Consider the following 17,678-nt stretch of genomic DNA (forward strand, 5'->3'; position numbering starts at 1 on the left):
AGTAGCTTTATGAAAGCTAATATGAGTAGCTCATGGAGCTAGGTGTCTTTAGAAGAAAAGGTAAGAAGTCGAATCTTTCTGCTAGTGCTTACAGAAAGCTGTGCCTCGCCATCAAGCCTCCTACACATCATAATTCTCTGTGTACAAAGCCCGAGCAATTAGGCTCTTCCTCTCCTGATTGACGTCACCCACGTAAAACTTTCCCTGCTTCTTCCTTCAGGTATGTATAACAGGATTCAAGTAATCCCACCCATGACCCAATCCGCATCCGTGGAGTTAATCGCTGTACGTTGCTGTGGTGTGTCATGGAGTCCATCGCTCTATGACTCTATTGCTTTCCATGACAATGTAGATAATAGACAATAGGTGCAGGAGTAGGCTATTTGACCCTTCGAGCCAGCATCACCATTCAATATGATCATGGCTGATCATCCCCAATCAGTACCCCGTTCCTGCCTTCTAGATGTATATGGTTATACATGGTTATGTGTAAAAGTGACCTGTAACTTCAGTCCTAACTGACTACCAATGAGTCTGGTCTTTCTCAAACCATGAGGCTGTGCGTGCATTTACTATGGATTGCCAAACGCAGGAGCAGAACCTCAGTTGATTTTACGTTGGAGCCTTTGGCTTTGCTGTGATTTTTAAACTAGTCATTGAACCTGAAATCTTCACTAAGATATTCTGCACATTCCCCATCTATAGTTTGACAAAGTCATGGTTTATGTGGCTCAATCCCAGATTTGTCAACTGTAATTCTGTTTAATAGGTGAAGCAGAATCATCATCCAAGGCTCCAAAACCACAGCAAATCCACTTGACATGCTCATTCATTATGGACTTGGACTTGGTGATGCTTTGAATTGTCGTCTTTCTCAATGATTGCAGATTGTGCCTTTACAATAGAAGCATCGCGGCTTGTTCATAATTCATGCAGTAAATCAAAAGGCTGTAGATGCTGAAAATCTGACACAAAGACATGAACATGTCAGCAGGTCAGGCAGCTTCTGTGGTGAATGAGGTGGTTGACCTTGCATGTCAATGAGCCTTTGTTGGAATTGAAAAGGTGAGCAAACAACCTGGGAGTGGAGGGATGGAAGAAGAGAGAATACCTGTGTCCAGTCGGAAGCCAAAATCGACAGTTGCTTTTGATGCCATCTGATTAACCATAGCTGATCACTGGAGGAGTATAGAGAGAGGAATGAAAACAAAATGATGACTCCGCTGGAGCTGTGAGAACAACAGTTGCTAAAATCTTGGAATGGAATGCTGGATTTCCCGCAGATGAGATGTCATCTGTAGGGAGAAAAACAAATGTTACAAATGGAAAACACAACTGGCCTGTGCTCATACAAGAGGAAAGGCTTGTTATTTGCTAAACATCACCCTGTATTTACACCTCCCTCAGGCCGAACGGCTACAATTAACGAGAAGGTAATGAGCAATTGTCATCTGGGCAACCTTGGTCTCTATCATGCCATAAACATTCCCTTCATTCTCTCCTCCTTTCCCTTTCTACAACTTAAAATACACTATTCTCCTCATATTTGCAGTTCTGGTGAAGGATCTTCAACCTGGAGCATTGATTCTATTTCTCTATCCAAGGATACTGCCTGACCTGCTGAGTGTTTCCAGTATTTTCTGTTCTTGTGTCCAGTCCTGACACATCTGTCCAGCTGTAAATGTGACAGGTTTCACTGCTCCTGAGCAGGGAGCAGCATTGTGCCTATTCTAAGGATGGATGCCACATCCTGTTCTGATTCTTTATATTCTAAACTCAATAAGATCCACCAGATCTTTGTCCTAATAGTAAGAATCATTAGAAAATATGTTGTTTCAAAAAATTCCACGAAGAAACGTTGTTGACATCATGAGAGTCAGGATAAACTGCTGAACTAGAAAGAAATGGAGTGAATAGGGAAACCTTCCCCACAGACATCCATCCTCTTCCTTCACCAACACCATTGTGCAAACCACCACAGCTTCACCAAGCTTGTGCGCCACCTCATTAAAACATTTATCTCCATTTTCTGTCCTCCAGACTCCGGTTGGTGCACATTGCCATCGGTCTCCACCGTCAAGCCATCGCCTTGGCAACAGCCCGGTTGACCAACTCAAGATGTTGGTGCAGCAGGCAACCTCGTACCCCCGTGTCATACTGCCCCACAGAGATGGCCCGGCCACTGCCCACCATTTTGCGCAAGAACAGGTAACTACTGGCTGATAGGGATACAGAACCAAAACCAAAAACTAGGCGAGGTGTAGCGCGGTTGGCTTGTTCCACCTTGGCTGATCTTTGCAGGGTTTCCCACCACTTTGCCCCAGAATTTTGATGCAGCACAGATTGCTAGATGCCAGTCAGCTGCAATAGTGTACAAAATCTGTTAAAGCCATGATTCCAGTATCTTTTTAGGTTAGTAAGTAATAGCATCCAAAGCACCACAAATTCTTGAAGCATAATTTTAATGTGCAACATAAAATGAAAGTATCTCCATACTTGTGCCTGACACTGGGTGTGCAGGGATGGTCAGGTGTTTCTGTGCTGGCAATAGTGTGATCCTTCAGCTTCCAATTTTGAAATACTACCAAGGTATGTTGACATTACCTCATTGTTGACAAAGGCTTGTTTCTCCTGATATGCCCGTTAACTCTGCCAGCATCTGGTTAATAGCCTGTGCAGACTCCCTCTTCCACCTTAGGCTCTGTAGAGCAAGAGAAATACCCATGTAAACCATTTAAATGGAAGGACTATATTAAATAGGAGAAAAGGGCACAATGAGCTAGGATAATCCTCTTTTCGATCTTGTCTACAAAATTCACATGGAAGTGGTTAATAAAAACCTGTATTCCTGGCGATACATTATCTTGCTTACTTGGCATTTCTTTTACTGCCTTCTGCTGTCAAAGAATATTCATACTGTTCATTCTCAGGGGGGAACTGCAGAGTTCTTCTGCTTTACTTCCTTCCAATGCATTGGATACTGTGTATCACCAGCATTAAGCCTCTGTGTGTGAGCTGATCTCGGTTTGGATTTCCTCAGTTTTCAGCTCTTCAAATCTATCATCACTTTGCATGGTGAAGATAGATACTGTCATTGTCATCAGGCCAGAGTTTCAACCCCACAAATACTCAATCCAGACACAGCAGGTCAGAGGTCAGATCCCTTCACAGCCATGAAGGGAGCGTGGAAACAATTCAATAATTTTTACTTTAAAAAGTAATCTCTGCAGTGGTGACGATGAAACTACTGGTTCAAAAATCCCTACCTGATTCAGTAACAGTCTTCAGGGAGGGAAACCTGCCGTACGCACGTACTTTGACTCCAGACACAGCAGCGTTGTTGAGGGAAGCATTTGAGCGAGCAACCCTTGCCAGCCTGGCTCTGCAGGTTCACATAGGAAATCCAGATATGACCTTGATAAGGTCATCAGAAAAGCAAAGACATAATGTTGCCCTAAACTGGAGGGTGAGATGGACGATCGGTAGTTGTGGCATGGCTTGCACGCTAGCTCTTCCTACAAGGCGAAACCAATCGACAGCTCAAGTGACAGCGAGGCATCACTCCCAGACAAGCTAGATGTGTTCTAAGCTCTCTTCAAAAGACATTCTGCCTTCTCGCCCCCGCCCCCCCCCCCCCCCCCCCCCAGTTCCCGAAGGCACTGTAATCCAAATCACTGAGGCCAACTTTAGATGATCCTTCATGAGTGAGCACTCTCGCAGAGTGTCCAGCCCTGGTGTTCCTGAGCATGTTCTTAATGCGTATGCCAACAATCTGGCTGAAGTTTTTGCAGACATCTTCAACCTCTCAATACCAAGGTTCAAAGTTCCCACCTGCTAGAAAAGGCCATCAATAATATTGGTGTCCAAGAAGAGTAAGGGTCATGCCTCAAACGTTTGTAACGATTAAGTGTCTTGAGAAGTTGGTTATGACATATCAACTCCTACCTTAGCAAAGACCTGGACCCACTACAAATTGTCTACCGCCACAAAAAATGAACAGGGATGTGATCTAGCATCTCTCCACTTAGCACTGACCAATGAAAACACATATCAGGCTATTGTACATCAATAATAGTTTGCTGTTCAACACGATTATTCCCTCCAAACCAGTATGACTTGGCAACAACACTTCCTCCTTGATAACCATCAGTACAGGAGCACCTCAGGGCTGCATGCTTAGTCCCCTGTTTTACTCACTCTACGTCCATAACTGTGTAGCCATACACCATTCCAACATGGTATTTATGTAGTCAACAAAACTACTGTTGAATGATATGGGTAATGATGAGTATAGGTGAGAGATTGACACAAAATGCTGGAGTAACTCAGCAGGTAAGGCAGTTCCTATGGAGAGAAGGAATGGGTGACATTTCTTCATAATCTGCACGAATGGTTGCAGAACAACAATCAAGTTCTCAACATCAGCAATACCAAGGAGCTGATTGTTGACTTCAGGAGTGGCAAGCCAAGGTTCTACAAACCTGTTTTCATCGACGGGTTGGCGGAGGAGAGAGTTGATAGCTTCAAGTTCCTGGATCTGCATATCTCTGAAGATCTGACCTGGGTACAGTACATTGATACAATGGTTAAAAAACCCCCATCAATGCCTCTTCTTACGAAGAAGATTGAGGAGATTTGTTATGCCAATGTACTGCATGTGTACAGTAGAGGGCATATTGACCGCTTGCATCATGGCCTGTTTTGGCAACTCAAACACCCAGGAATTAATGAGATTACAGAATGGAAGTTACTGCCTAGTCCTTCACAGGTGCTGACCTCCCCACCATTGAAGGTATCTATGGAAGGCACTGCTGCAAAATGTCAGCTGGTATCATCAAAGACGCACACCACCCTAGCCGCACTCACATTTCACTCCTACTATCAGAAAAAAAGACACATGAGCCTGAAAATCATGGCCACCAGATTCAAGAATAGCTTTTCCCCCAATTGTTAGGGTCTTTGAACACAGTACAACACTATCTTCAACTATGCACTGCCTTGTTTCTACTAAGGACGTATGGATTTTTTGCACTAGTTTTGCGGTTATTCATGTATTGATTTTTTTGTTTATAATATATTATATATGTGTATTGTGTTATAGGCCTGTTATGCTGCTAAATGTAAGAATATAATTGTTCTTTAGTTGGTACATATGACAAACACCCTTGACTCCTGGAGACATTTAGCAGCAGTGATGGTGGAGGCCAGTTAGCAGTACTAGTTGAGGCTGTGTGTGGACATCTCTGTTGCTGTAAGCTGGAGAAGTAGTTTTGTTATTGTGGACTGGGGATAATATGAACGAGTTTACTCCTGTATCCTGCACACTTTTGCTAATCTCATTACCAAATGCTGTCTTGTGTTGCAGTATTTCTGTGCGGGGCCCCCTCTAGTGCCACAGCAGGTTGGTAGAGATGATAGCTTACTGTACTCTCTGATCCTGACCTCCAATGGAACCTCGCCCTGGTCTGAGGCGGGAGCGGAAGGATGTGTGAAAGGGCAGCCTACATGTCACGTTCCTCGTGCATTCACTGAACCGAGGAGGGGTGTGCCCTTCAAGGTTAGCAAAAACACCAATACCAAATCTGTGTCTTGCTCCTGTTGTGGGGCAGGTAATCCCTATTCCAGCTTCAGTTTAATACCTTTTCTCCCAGTTTTATTTTTGTGACTTGAGGAACCAATATAGGACTTCTACATTCATTCCAGTCTGCTGCTCCAGTGCACCACCGTCATTTCATTGTCCTAAAAAACATAAATAAGCACAATAATTTAAAGCCGCTATTTCCATTTAGTTTGCCAGACATCCAGGCGGGTAAGGTCCAGGAGGAGCATCGGATATTGTTTTACTTCTGAGAGGAGGCATTATAGACTGTCCTTGGGATGAAGCAGACCCTGGCCTTTAAGAGTAGAATGTGGGAAAGGTTCTGTTTCCTTGGATGAAGCAAGAATGTTTCCATTCCCTCTGAGACCTTTGTGAGGGATCCAGCTTTGGGAATAATTGGAGTCCTGCACCCAGGTAATGGTAACTGGAGGCTTCGTCGGGAGGTTGGGGGTTCCCACCAGAGGTGCTTTGGGCAACTCCTGCTTACACACAGTGGGTGGGGGAAAGCCATGCTTCCTTGGGAGTACTCGGAGAGTGGGGGCTGTGTGACTTAAGGAGGCTTGGGGTAACGAGGAGAGGGGCTGTGGGGTAGTGCTATGTGACGAGGGGGGGTAAGGTTACGGGGAGAGTTGTGTGGGGTAGTGCTGTGTGACTAAAGAGGTGACTGACATAATGGATGGTAACAAGCTGAATGATGGGGCGATTGGGGGATGATTGTGGCTGCTGGCATGAAATTGTTTTCTGAGCATTTAGTTTGATGATGATATGCTAGTGCTCTCAAACAAGCACCTTTAGTTCCTTGTCCTCTCCTCAGATACCCCTTTTATTTGTTTGTATCCCCTGCCTGTTGCATTAAACCATACCCAATTCCATCTTCCAGATCCCACATCTTAACAACTGTTTGTAACTGTTTGCTGTAAATGAATAAGGGATAATTGACTGCAATGTTTCCTGTCTATTAACAGCTGTCAAATGCCTGCAGCACCACTGAGCAAGAGGGGCAGGGAAACCCCATTAAACAGTTGCAGGAAGCTTCAGGTAATTGCTATTAACATGTTTTATTACTTGCTGTAAATACAATTTCCAGAGTCTCAAGTCCATTCCATGACTTAGTGGCTTCTCAAACTCAAAGAAGCCAGTTCCGAATCCATGCAACCAAGTCATCGTGAATCCCGTATATCTTAATCCTGTGGATCAGCCCAGCATGAGGGACCTTATCAATCGACGTACTACTATACAACGTGTACCATTGCCCTACCCTCATCAATCTCCTTTGTCACCTCCTCCACAAGTTAGTGAGACTTGACCTGCCATGTACAAAGCCAAGCTGGCTATCCCTAATTAGCCCATTCCAAATGGGAGTAAATCCAATCTCGAAGAATTCTCTCCAATAGTTTCCCTACTACTGACCTGAGGCTCACTGGCATACAGTTCCCTGGATTCTCTACTTTTCTTAACGGAGGAACAACATTGGCCACTCTCCAGTCCTCTGGGACATCACCTGTGGCCAGAGAAGAAACAAAGATCCTTGTCAAGGAGCCTATAATTTCCACTCTCACCTCCCTCAACAACCTGCGATAGATTCCATCAGACCCTGGGGGACTTATCCACCTTTAGACTTTGGAGATACAGCGCATAAGCAGGCTCTTCGGTCCACCGAGTCTGAGCTGACCAGTGATCAGCCAGACACACTAGCACTTTCATACACATGGAGGAAACCGGAGCACCCAAAGAAAACCATCGCGGTCGCAGGCAGAACATACAACCTCCATACAGACAGCGCCCGTAGTCGGGATCAAAATCAGGTCACTGCCGCTGCAAGGCAGCAACTCTACCGCTGTGCCACCCTTATGTACCTTAATGTTCTTCAAGAGCCTCAGCATCACTACCTCCTTAATCTCAAACTGCCTTAGCATATTGTAGAAACAAAGAACTGCAGATGCTGGTTATTACACAAAAGGACAAAGTACTGGAGTAACTCAGCAGATCAGGCAATATCTGGAGAACATGGATTGGTGACGTTTTGGCTCGAAACTCAGCTGGTCAGGCAGCATCTCTGGAGAAGGGATAGGGGATCCGCTGAGTTACTCCAGTACTTTGTATCTTTCTTAAACTTGGCATATGCTTCCTCCTTCATTTGGGTTCTACATTCTGGATGTTTTCCATGAACAATTGTGTAGTTCCTTAAACCTGATTTAGTCTGATTAGGAACAGTCAACATGGATTTGTGCCTGGAAGGTCATGTTTGACTAATCTTCTTGAATTTTTTGAAGAGGTTACTAGGGAAATTGATAAGGGTAAAGCAGAGGATGTTGTCTATATGGACTTCAGTAAGGCCTTTGACAAGGTTCCACATGGAAGGTTGGTTAAGAAGGTTCAATTGTTAGGTATTAATAGCGTAGTAGCAAGATGGATTCAACAGTGGCTGAATGGGAGATACCAGAGAGTAATGGTGGATAACTGTTTGTCAGGTTGGAGGCCGGTGACTAGTGGGGTGCCTCGGGGATCTGTGTTGGGTCCACTGTTGTTTGTCCTATACATCAATGATCTGGATGATAGTGTGGTAAATTGGATTAGTAAGTATGCAGATGATACTAAGATAGGTGGTGTTGTGGATAATGAAGTAGATTTTCAAAGTCTACAGAGAGATTTAGGCCATTTGGAAGAGTGGGCTGAAAGATGGCAGATGGAGTTTAATGCTGATAAGTGTGAGGTGCTACATCTTGGCAGGACAAATCAAAATAGGACATACATGGTAAATGGTAGCGAATTGAGGAATGCAGTTGAACAGAGGGATCTAGGAATAACTGCATAGTTCCCTGAAGGTGGAATCTCATGTAGATAAGGTGGTAAAGAAAGCTTTTGGTGTGCTGGCCTTTATAAATCAGAACATTGAGTATAGAAGTTGGGATGTAATGTTAAAATTGTACAAGGCATTGGTGAGGTCAATTCTGGAATATGGTGTATTTTGGTCGCCAAATTATAGGAAGGATGTCAACAAAATAGAGAGAGTACAGAGAAGATTTACTAGAATGTTGCCTGGGTTTCAGCGCCTAAGTTACAGAGAAAGGTTGAACAAGATAGGCCTTTATACTTTGGAGCGCAGAAGGTTAAGAGGGGACTTGAAAGAGGTCTTTAAAATTATGAGAGGGATAGACAGAGTTGACGTGGATAAGCTTTTTCCATTGAGAGTAGGGAAGATTCAAACAAGAGGACATGATTTGAGAATTAAGGGACAAAAGTTTAGGGGTAACATGAGGGGGAACTTCTTTACTCAGAGAGCGGTAGCCGTGTCGAATGAGTTTCCAGTGGAAATGGTGGAGGCAGGTTCGATTTTATCATTTAAAAATAAATTGGATAGGTATATGGACGGGAAAGGAATGGAGGGTTATGGTCTGAGTGCAGGTAGATGGGACTAGGTGAGAGTAGGTGTTCGGCACGGACCAGAAGGGCCGAGATGGCCTGTTTCCATGCTGTAATTGTTATATGGTTATAATATGGTTATTCATTCAAATCCAATCCGTGAACCAGCTCCCCATTCTCCGTGTTTCCCTGTGTTCCTTCATGCCTCTGATCATTCATTTAGAATTAATATCAGATTTGTGAGGAGTTAAAATCAGTTTGGGTAAATTAGTGTAAAAATAGATGCAGTGACTTGGTGAACGCGGTGGGAAATGAGAATGCTCCACTCCACATAGACCTGGTTCCAGCCTTTCAATTAAGTCCTGGACTCCATAGCCACCGAAAATGGTTTCTCTTTGTCTGCTTCACCAGTTCCACTTAATATCTTCAAAATCTCAGTCACAACACCCTTGAGTTTTTACATCCCAGGGTCCTTTCACCTCTTCTAATTTAGCTTTTGTAGTTCAGATATCATTATAATAGATTCATACTGCATCTTCATGGTCAATTCATCCATTTGAAGGTGTGGTTGAACATGGTACTCCCTTCTATGATTTAATTTGGTCATTAGTATCGACTCGATTAGCTCGACTCTCGTCCTCTGGATATAAAATTTCATATTCAATGGGATTGTGTGACTACGGCAATCTCTCATGGTGTTGCTATCTTTAAACTTTGTGAACAGATGCTTGTGTTCTTTTTCAGAACATGGGTATGTACTTAATATGTGCAGTTTAAATTTTGCAGCCTAGTCAAAAACTTGGTATGTTGTTTGTAGGAATGTTTAATGTAGTTCTGGCTGTGTTATTTATTTACTCGTGTTGCATTTACTTCAGAGTCCGGATGTAATCCTTTGCAGTGTACTCTAGAGCATGCTGGTGGCAGGTAAGCCTCTGCATTTCACCCATCGGCTTTCCGTACAAACTTCAATGTTTGCAACTTGTCCATTGGCAGATGAAGCACAAACAATCCTTTGCATAGTACACTATCATTGGGATAGGATAGTACACTATCATTGCCCAGTGAAAAATTATTACACAGCTCCCTCCTGGTTCTCAGTTCCAGTAGAAACAGAAACGTCTAGTTTATTGTCATCGGCACAAATATGGTGAGGGTACAATAAAAATCTAGTTTGCAAAAGCATCACAGGCACACAAACTCAGAAAAACAAATGAAATTATTTTAAAAAATGGTGCAGAATTTCTAAAAGACAGGCTGACGTGCTGCGAACATTTGAATGTTGATAAAATATGTAGAAAGAGAGAGAAAGTTTATCAGAACATTGGGTGTCGGGTTATTGGCAGAAGGCAGAAGATGGATTGGCCATGATTGAAGTCGAGTAGACTTGATGGGCCGAATCGCATAATTCTGCTTCTATAACTTATGAACATTAAGTCTGCCTCTCTGTTCACGCATGTTTCCCAGCCTGCTTAGTGTTTCCAATGCTTGCCAGTTTTTGTTTCAGATTCTCAACGTGCGCAGTCTTTAGATTGTTTTCCATTTTGAACTTTTGACAGGTAATGCTGTGTACTTTTCTTTTTTGTTTTAGCTCGGACTTGAACGTTAAACCCAAATTGAACATGAAAGTCCCATATGTGCGGTTAGAGCGACTGCAGATCGATTTATCTACTGACACAGAGCTGCCGACCTTCAAGCTGTTACCAGGCAGTGGGCAGGATGAGTTTAGCCTGATCATCATCGAAGGCGAAGGCTTGCCTCTCAATCCACCCTTCACGGTAAACATCTACTTATTGTAAACTTCCTGGAATTTTAAGCAAAGATGCTCTATTCCCTCTGTCTGAATGTTTTAGGTAACTGTGAAGACATATTTTAATCGTTTCCATTTTAATTAAACTATGTAGCATAATTTGTTTGAATGTGTTTTGTAGTACTAAATACAAAAGAAGAGAAGTCCATAGTAGATTTTCTGGAACTTAGGGACTGCAGTTAGTCTTTCTTACCTCCTCCCCTAGTGAATTGGTCAAGGTTGTATTGTTTGAATACTTTATTACCTGATAAAAATCTACCTCCTCCTCTCTGCATTTGGCATGATGTCCTGCGCGCACACCAAATGGTGACTGTTTCTGACCCACAGGCACAAACTCTGGAGAGCACCTTGACGCCACCGAACTCCGTCTCTCCCGCATCGGTGACTGAAATTGAATTTGTCTTTAATGAGAGAACCGAGGTAACAAGCAAGCGCTCCCATCACGCCCTGAGCCCCACGCCCTCCCCCAGCGAAAAGTCACCTGGAAGTATTCCAGATCTCAAGGCGTCCCCGCTGTGCAGCGTGAGTGAGAAGGGCGAGGAGCAGGATGAGGTGCTGTGTGTCGTCTGTGGCAAGGGAGGCGAGCTGCCCTGCTGCAGCCACTGTTTGAAGGTGTTCCATGTGGGCTGCCACGTCCCAGCCTTGCTCAGCATGCCCAGGTGAGTCTCGCATAAAATGGTGGAAGAATAAGTGGTGAGCAGCCTTCTGATGTTGCACGTTAGAGAAGGCAGCCATGGGATCATCGCTGACCTTGTCTTGGAAATGGTAACCTCAAACCATTGTATTGTTGTCATGAGCTGCTACTGCCTCACTGCTCCAGTGACCAGGGTTCAGTTCTGACCTTCAGTGCTTGTACATTCTCTCTCTGATTGCATGGATTTCCTCCCAAATCCAACGGATGTGCAGATCGGTAGGTTACATGGTCCCTAATGTGCTGGTGAGAGCGAGAACATTCAGTGTTATGTCAGATGTTGTGTTTATGGAGGACAGAAGCTTCCTTTGCCCCTCCCATTCATTCCATCAGTGGTTTTGAGTAAAACCACCAGTCGTTTCTGAAATTTTGATCTCTGTTATCATCCTTGTCAATGGGTTTACTCTCTCAAGGCCTGCTGCGTGCTTCATGCAGCGTGAAAACTGGAACTCTGCTCGTCACATCCAGAATGATGCTGCTATCATTCAATGTCGGGCATCACTGGAGTATAACTACTAGCATTTTACAGATCATTGTTGGTAACTGTGTTGTTTTATTTATTCTGCAGTGTTGAATGGACCTGTTCCTTATGTGTGGATTTGGCGACATCTGAAGTTCAGAGTGAAAGCTCGTCAACATTAGCAAACATTGGAAATGCCACAAAGGATGGCCTTGGTGCTGTCGATCAGCAGGTTTGTATTAAAACTGGGAATGACATTGAATTGAATCGGAAACTCTGAGTAAGTTGCGAGTTTTTTGGCTACACATTGTGGCCACAAGGAACTGGTTTACCAAAAAGGAACCAAAATGCTCTAGTAGCTCAGTACGTCAAGCAGTATCTCTGGAGAATATGGATAGGCAGTGTTTTGGGTCAGCACCCTTTTTCAGACTGGTTAGTTGGCCTGTCCTCTGTTTACCTGGACCACAGTTTGCTGATCTGTTACCTCCAGCGAAACGCTGCCACAAGTAATCCTAAGTGACCCTTGGCAATGAGAAGGTGATATCATCTTGGAATCAAACAGCATGGACAGAGGCCCTTCGGCTCAACTTGCCCATCAACCAGGATGCCCCATCTACACCAGTCTCACCTGCCTGTGTTATCTATTCCCCTCATCATTTTATACAACTCTTAGCCTCCTGCACTCCAGGCCTGGCCTGCCTAATCTCTCCCTGAAGCTCAGGCCCTCAATTTCTGATAACATCCTCATAAATCTTCTCTGTACTCTTTCCAGCTTAACAACAACTTTCTTATCGGCGGGTGACCAAAACTGAACACAGGATCCTCTTGGTTCCACAGATGACCCTGTCCTTGCATAATCCCTTGGAAAGCATTACTTTGAGCTTGGGGTCCACATGCCTGGTGGTATTTGCAGTTGAGAACCTGCTGGCTGGCCCTTGTAATACTGACCAGTCGCGGTATCTCTGAAACGGCCAGATGATGTTTCCAGCAGGAACCAGGGACCAGCAGCTAAAGATTCTGCTCCTGTGAAGTTTACCTGTCTGGATCAAATGCTTGTGAAGAGACAAAGCTTGCTGGAAGCCTGCAATCAGCTGTCAGCATTGACTGCCCAGCATTAGACACTGTGGCCTCTAGACCAGTATTCAAGGGGTTGCACTCTTCAAAATGTCTCCGTGAGAAGGTTCATACTCTGTGCTGTTGTTACAATTTGTAAACACAATATGTTTAAAGTGGCAACTTTCTGTCTGACTGTGACGTGTTTTTACAGAAATGTGAACGTTTGCTGTTGTTGCTTCTGTCTCATAAGATGTGCCAGGCCTTTCACAACCCGAGTGGGGCCTCCCAGGTCAGTGATCGACGATTAGTTCTTCATCGATTCAACTTTTTTTTCTAAAATAGATGTATCTGAGTTGCATTCTTGTCTCTGAGCACTCCTGAGTCATGTGACAGGCTTTGTATTGAGGGAGTCGCACATTGTTAGAGGTGGTGGTTATAAAATGACATGTTAAACTACAACCCTGATTGCCGCCACATTGGACAAGATGGAGTACGTTCTCCCAACAGTCTGGGTGGCGCTTACTTCATTACTCTGCTGTTTGTGACTCCTTTGTTCATGAATTGCTAGGTCACAATTTTTATAAATATTTAACTGGCTGTAGAGAACTGAGATTTTGAAAGTGAAAATTCTTACCTGAAAGAAACTTAATTACTGCAAATACTTCTTGTCAAGGTTTTCCATTCCAAAATTCAGAATGTCATCCAAATTCTCCCAATCCTTTCTGTAGCCCTGCACTTTAGCGAGATATTGCTCAGACCTTTGCTGCTCTAGACTAATTTTGCTCATGCCTTCTCTTTTACAGTTGAAAAGACAGCCGTTAGATTTGTCTTCTCTGAGAGCAAAACTTGAGAAGACAAGCACTCCCCATTATTCATCCCCTGATGAGTTTGTGCTTGAGGCTCGGCTGTTGTTTAAGACATTTGAACTGAGTCAGGTAAGCAAAGAGGCAGCAGATTGTTTCATGCTGTTTTATTGTCCGTGGCTTTATTTACTTCTGCTGCTTGTGAAGGCAAAGGTGAGACCAATACTACCTGTGAAGTCTCCGCTACTCCAAACACTTTCTCATTATATCCTTGTTCTTCAACAGCTTCTGAAAGTTTGATGACCTTCTCTGATAAAGGATGCCATGGATGTTCCTCCACAATAACCTCATCACCATTGGTGATTGGGAGAACACATGCACTAAATGTTATCTAGAAGCAATCCAATATGAAGCAGCTCAGTTCTAGTGTCTGAGATGCATCTTTCGTTACAATTTGCTGCATTTAGTCATAACATTGGATTAATTTGAAGAGTGATCAACACCACCTAAATTCAACCTAGCTTCACAATGGACAATTTTTATTTCCAATTGTACCAGTCATGGTGCAAACTGTGTATTTCTCAATGTCTTGCCCTGGATATTATCTTCAGATTTTTCTGACTATTAATATTTTTCTATAGAAACCTTGTTGTGGTGGAGAAGCTTGTGTGGTCCTGAGATCCTGAGAGCGAAGCCGTCTGGAGCTATGCTCCAGGTAGGGCCACCCATGACGATAAGGTCGAGGGGGAGGTCCCTGACAAGAGCAATCCAGCCAAGACCTCAACGGTGCATCACAATGGCTGGGAAGGTGGAGGAAAGCTACAGCAGAAAAGAGTCCCCGGTCGTCTTAGACTCCATGCCACTGGATCCTGACCCAGATCTGTCAAGGACAGTGTGGTGGCTGTCTGTGCGCCAGTCTCCCCACGTTAAACAAAGTCACGCACAAATGTCCTCCATATAGGGAATGCGCCCTATAGAGACGAGAGGACAGTTATACTCGTTTCGAGTGACTGCCGATGATAGAAATACGTTTGTTTTGAACTCCCTACAATAGCACAATTTCTCAAAGCTTTTTTAACTTCTGGTCTCCAGTACAGAACAGAGAGGTACTCGAGTAGAATGGGATCTCATTCCAAATCCTCCTCCAGTGCAGAGGACTGAGGCCAATTGTAGCCAAAGACACCCTGAATAATTCAGTGACACCCATGAACATTCCCTGATTCCTCAGCTCTTCCATAAATCGTCCAACAACATCTTCAATTTCAAAACAGTCATGCTCATTTTCGAATACTGCACATTTGTGTTCCCCTCGATCTCTGCCATGTCCTCCAGCTTGTTTACCCACCCAGGACACTGCACTGCTCCTTTGCACGTCTTCACGTTAATCATTCTGCCGGTGGCACTACAATCTTTTACCATCTGTATATAAATACAAACCGAAATACATTTATTTCAATCAATCTTACGCTTGCAAAAATGTTTTGTACATAATCAGAAGCATGAACACATTCTCCTCCCAGCCCAGAGCCAGTTGAATAAGCTGTAGTTGGTGATTATGGACATTATGGGCCCTGCTGACTGAAGGCTCCACCCCATGAGGACCTTAGAAACGTAGAATGTAGATACAGGAGTAGTCCATTCGGCCCTTTGAGACAGCATCGCCATTCAATATGATCCTGGCTAATCATCCAGAATCAGTACCCCGTTCCTGCTCTTTCCTCATATCCCTTGATTCCGTTCTAGGGCTAAGAGCTATATCTAATTCTCTCTTAAATGCATGTGAGGAAGGAAGGAGTTGTGCTGTTGAACTGAGGGCTACATAAGGACAAGCTAACCATCTCCACTTCTGCATTCTTACAAAGGAACCTCCATGAATGCAGTCTGTAGTGCCTGTTGGATTACCTTGGAAATTGTTTATTGTAGTTTACACCTAACTGTCATTTTTAATTCAATTGATCTTCTAACAAAGAAAAATTCATGTCCCTTGAATTCCTTTGAAGGAGAAAAAGGAGGTTGCCGAGTCTGTACTGATGCTCGAGTCATTCTTTGAGGAAAAGTTGGCGGATGTCTTCAATGGCAAAACCTTTGGCAGCAGAGCAGCCAAGCAGGGGCTGGAGTCGGGCAGCATGCACTGTGACCAAACTGACTGCAGGGATGGCAGCCGCCATACAGAGCAGGCTGACAGTGGCCCCACGCAGCCAAAGAGGCAACGGCTCGACGAGGGCCAGCCACTGTGAACGGGACACCTGAGCTGCAGCTTTGGTTGGGTGGTTGAGAACAGCCCTGAGACTGATGGTGTTGGAATGAGGAGAGATCCCTCTGCTCTGCAGGGGTGAAGAGACTTGTTACCTGTACAAACCTGAGCCTGGGACAGTCCATGGAAAGGAATTCCAGATGTGAAAACCTTTAGTACTGAATTTAAATGGAACCGGAGAAGTAGCACGGAGACGTTTTGTTTGCCCCTGGGTTTGTCGGCAGAGGTCGGCACCCGTTGTTTTTTTTATGTGTAAACTGTATGTATTAAAGAATTCAATAATGTGTAATATACATTGTCTGTATTTCATGTTGAAATTCATATTGGATCATAGTAAAACAAGAGCAAATAAAGTCATTTTCACTGAGGGATAATCCTACATCGCTCAGTAATAAAACTAAAAGGTCCACCGGTATCAGGGTTGCTGGACTCTTTCTTTCCTGAAGCCAGGCAGCATTGATATGATGGGCTGAAGGGCCTTGTCCGGCTGTGAATGTCTTGGACTGACTGCTGTGATTCCAAGGCAGCTCGTTAGCTATTCTTGGCTTCTAGCAGGAGAGTTGAGAGTTGGCACAGGTGTGAGAGACGAGACTGATTGTCTGACCACCTAGCCCCCAGAGTATGTTAAACCCCTGACCCTTGTAACAATTGTGTACATGATACCAGATCCATCGCCTTATTCTGGAAAGAGAAAGAATTTGCATCCCACCGCACTGCTTACATTGGAAGTACAAACATTTCCTCACAGCTCTTTTACCTGAAAAGAAATCATTCATAAAGCTGCAGATGCTGGTTAATACACAAAGACACAAAGTGCTGGAATAACTCAGCGTATCTGATAACATCTCTGGAGTGTTGGGATATGTGATGTTATAGGTCGAGATACTTCTTCAGACTTGCTTGGCATTTATTTGGTAGATTTTTATCCAGTGTTTTACTTTAAGAAAGGAAACCTCAGCAGGTGAACACCTTTGCTCAGACTGCATTATGATTAATGACCAGGTAAGTGTTTGGGGTTTTAAGAGGGGACAAAGAGTTCTGCTTTAACATACTTGAGTGTGATTATAAGGCCTGCTGTGCAGTCAGACAGGATTTCAGTTAAAACCAGATGGATTAAAGCAAGTGTGTAAGAAAGAACTGCAGATGCTGGATAAAATCGAAGGTAGACACACATTGCTGGAGTAACTCAGCGGGTGAGGCAGCATCTATGGCGAGAAGGAATGGGTGACGTTTCAGCAAGGGTAAGCTATGGAATACCTGTTCTACTGGTATTTGCACTAAAGGCCAACTGAGCTTTGGAATTGTAATAATTCAGCATGTAACCTTGTTGGAATCTTGCTAAACTCCCTGAATGTTTGGGTATGATACACATATTTATTAGTCTTTTACAATTCATCAGGTTTGACCAAACCCACATTGTGGGGAGTAAGACACTGAGTGAAGTTGGAGTCCCACACAGGATGTTGTGACTGAGGTAATGAGTGCATTCACTGACACGGGGCAAGGCAGTAGATGGAAGGACCACAGTACCGAATAACCGTTTCATTATTTTGTACTCTGCATCCCTGTGAGATGTTCTCGTCATGTTGTTGATGTTACATGCGTTTTCTCTGTTAACATCCATGGCTGCATTTTCACAGTGATC

The 17,678-nt window shown here is 43.9% G+C and overlaps 1 protein-coding gene across 8 annotated transcripts in view; it reads left to right on the forward strand.

The window, feature by feature from the left end:
• Positions 1-16,322, forward strand: part of LOC129714008 (transcription intermediary factor 1-beta-like) — a 40,564-nt gene extending 24,242 nt beyond the window's left edge. For 3 of the 8 annotated variants that reach the window (XM_055663484.1, XM_055663485.1, XM_055663483.1), the window contains exons 11-20: positions 2,041-2,208; positions 5,366-5,557; positions 6,565-6,637; positions 9,838-9,886; positions 10,551-10,737; positions 11,097-11,428; positions 12,029-12,152; positions 13,188-13,265; positions 13,780-13,911; positions 15,780-16,322. In XM_055663484.1, coding sequence (XP_055519459.1) covers positions 2,041-2,208; positions 5,366-5,557; positions 6,565-6,637; positions 9,838-9,886; positions 10,551-10,737; positions 11,097-11,428; positions 12,029-12,152; positions 13,188-13,265; positions 13,780-13,911; positions 15,780-16,016 — 1,572 coding nt within the window. In that variant the 3' untranslated portion in view covers positions 16,017-16,322. The other 5 variants (XM_055663488.1, XM_055663489.1, XM_055663487.1 and 2 more) reach the window with 5 other exon arrangements.
• The last annotated feature ends 1,356 nt before the right edge of the window (positions 16,323-17,678 follow it).

The sequence above is a fragment of the Leucoraja erinacea genome, chromosome 37 (assembly GCF_028641065.1).
Source record: "Leucoraja erinacea ecotype New England chromosome 37, Leri_hhj_1, whole genome shotgun sequence".
In the NCBI taxonomy this organism is placed as follows: Eukaryota; Metazoa; Chordata; class Chondrichthyes; order Rajiformes; family Rajidae; genus Leucoraja; species Leucoraja erinaceus.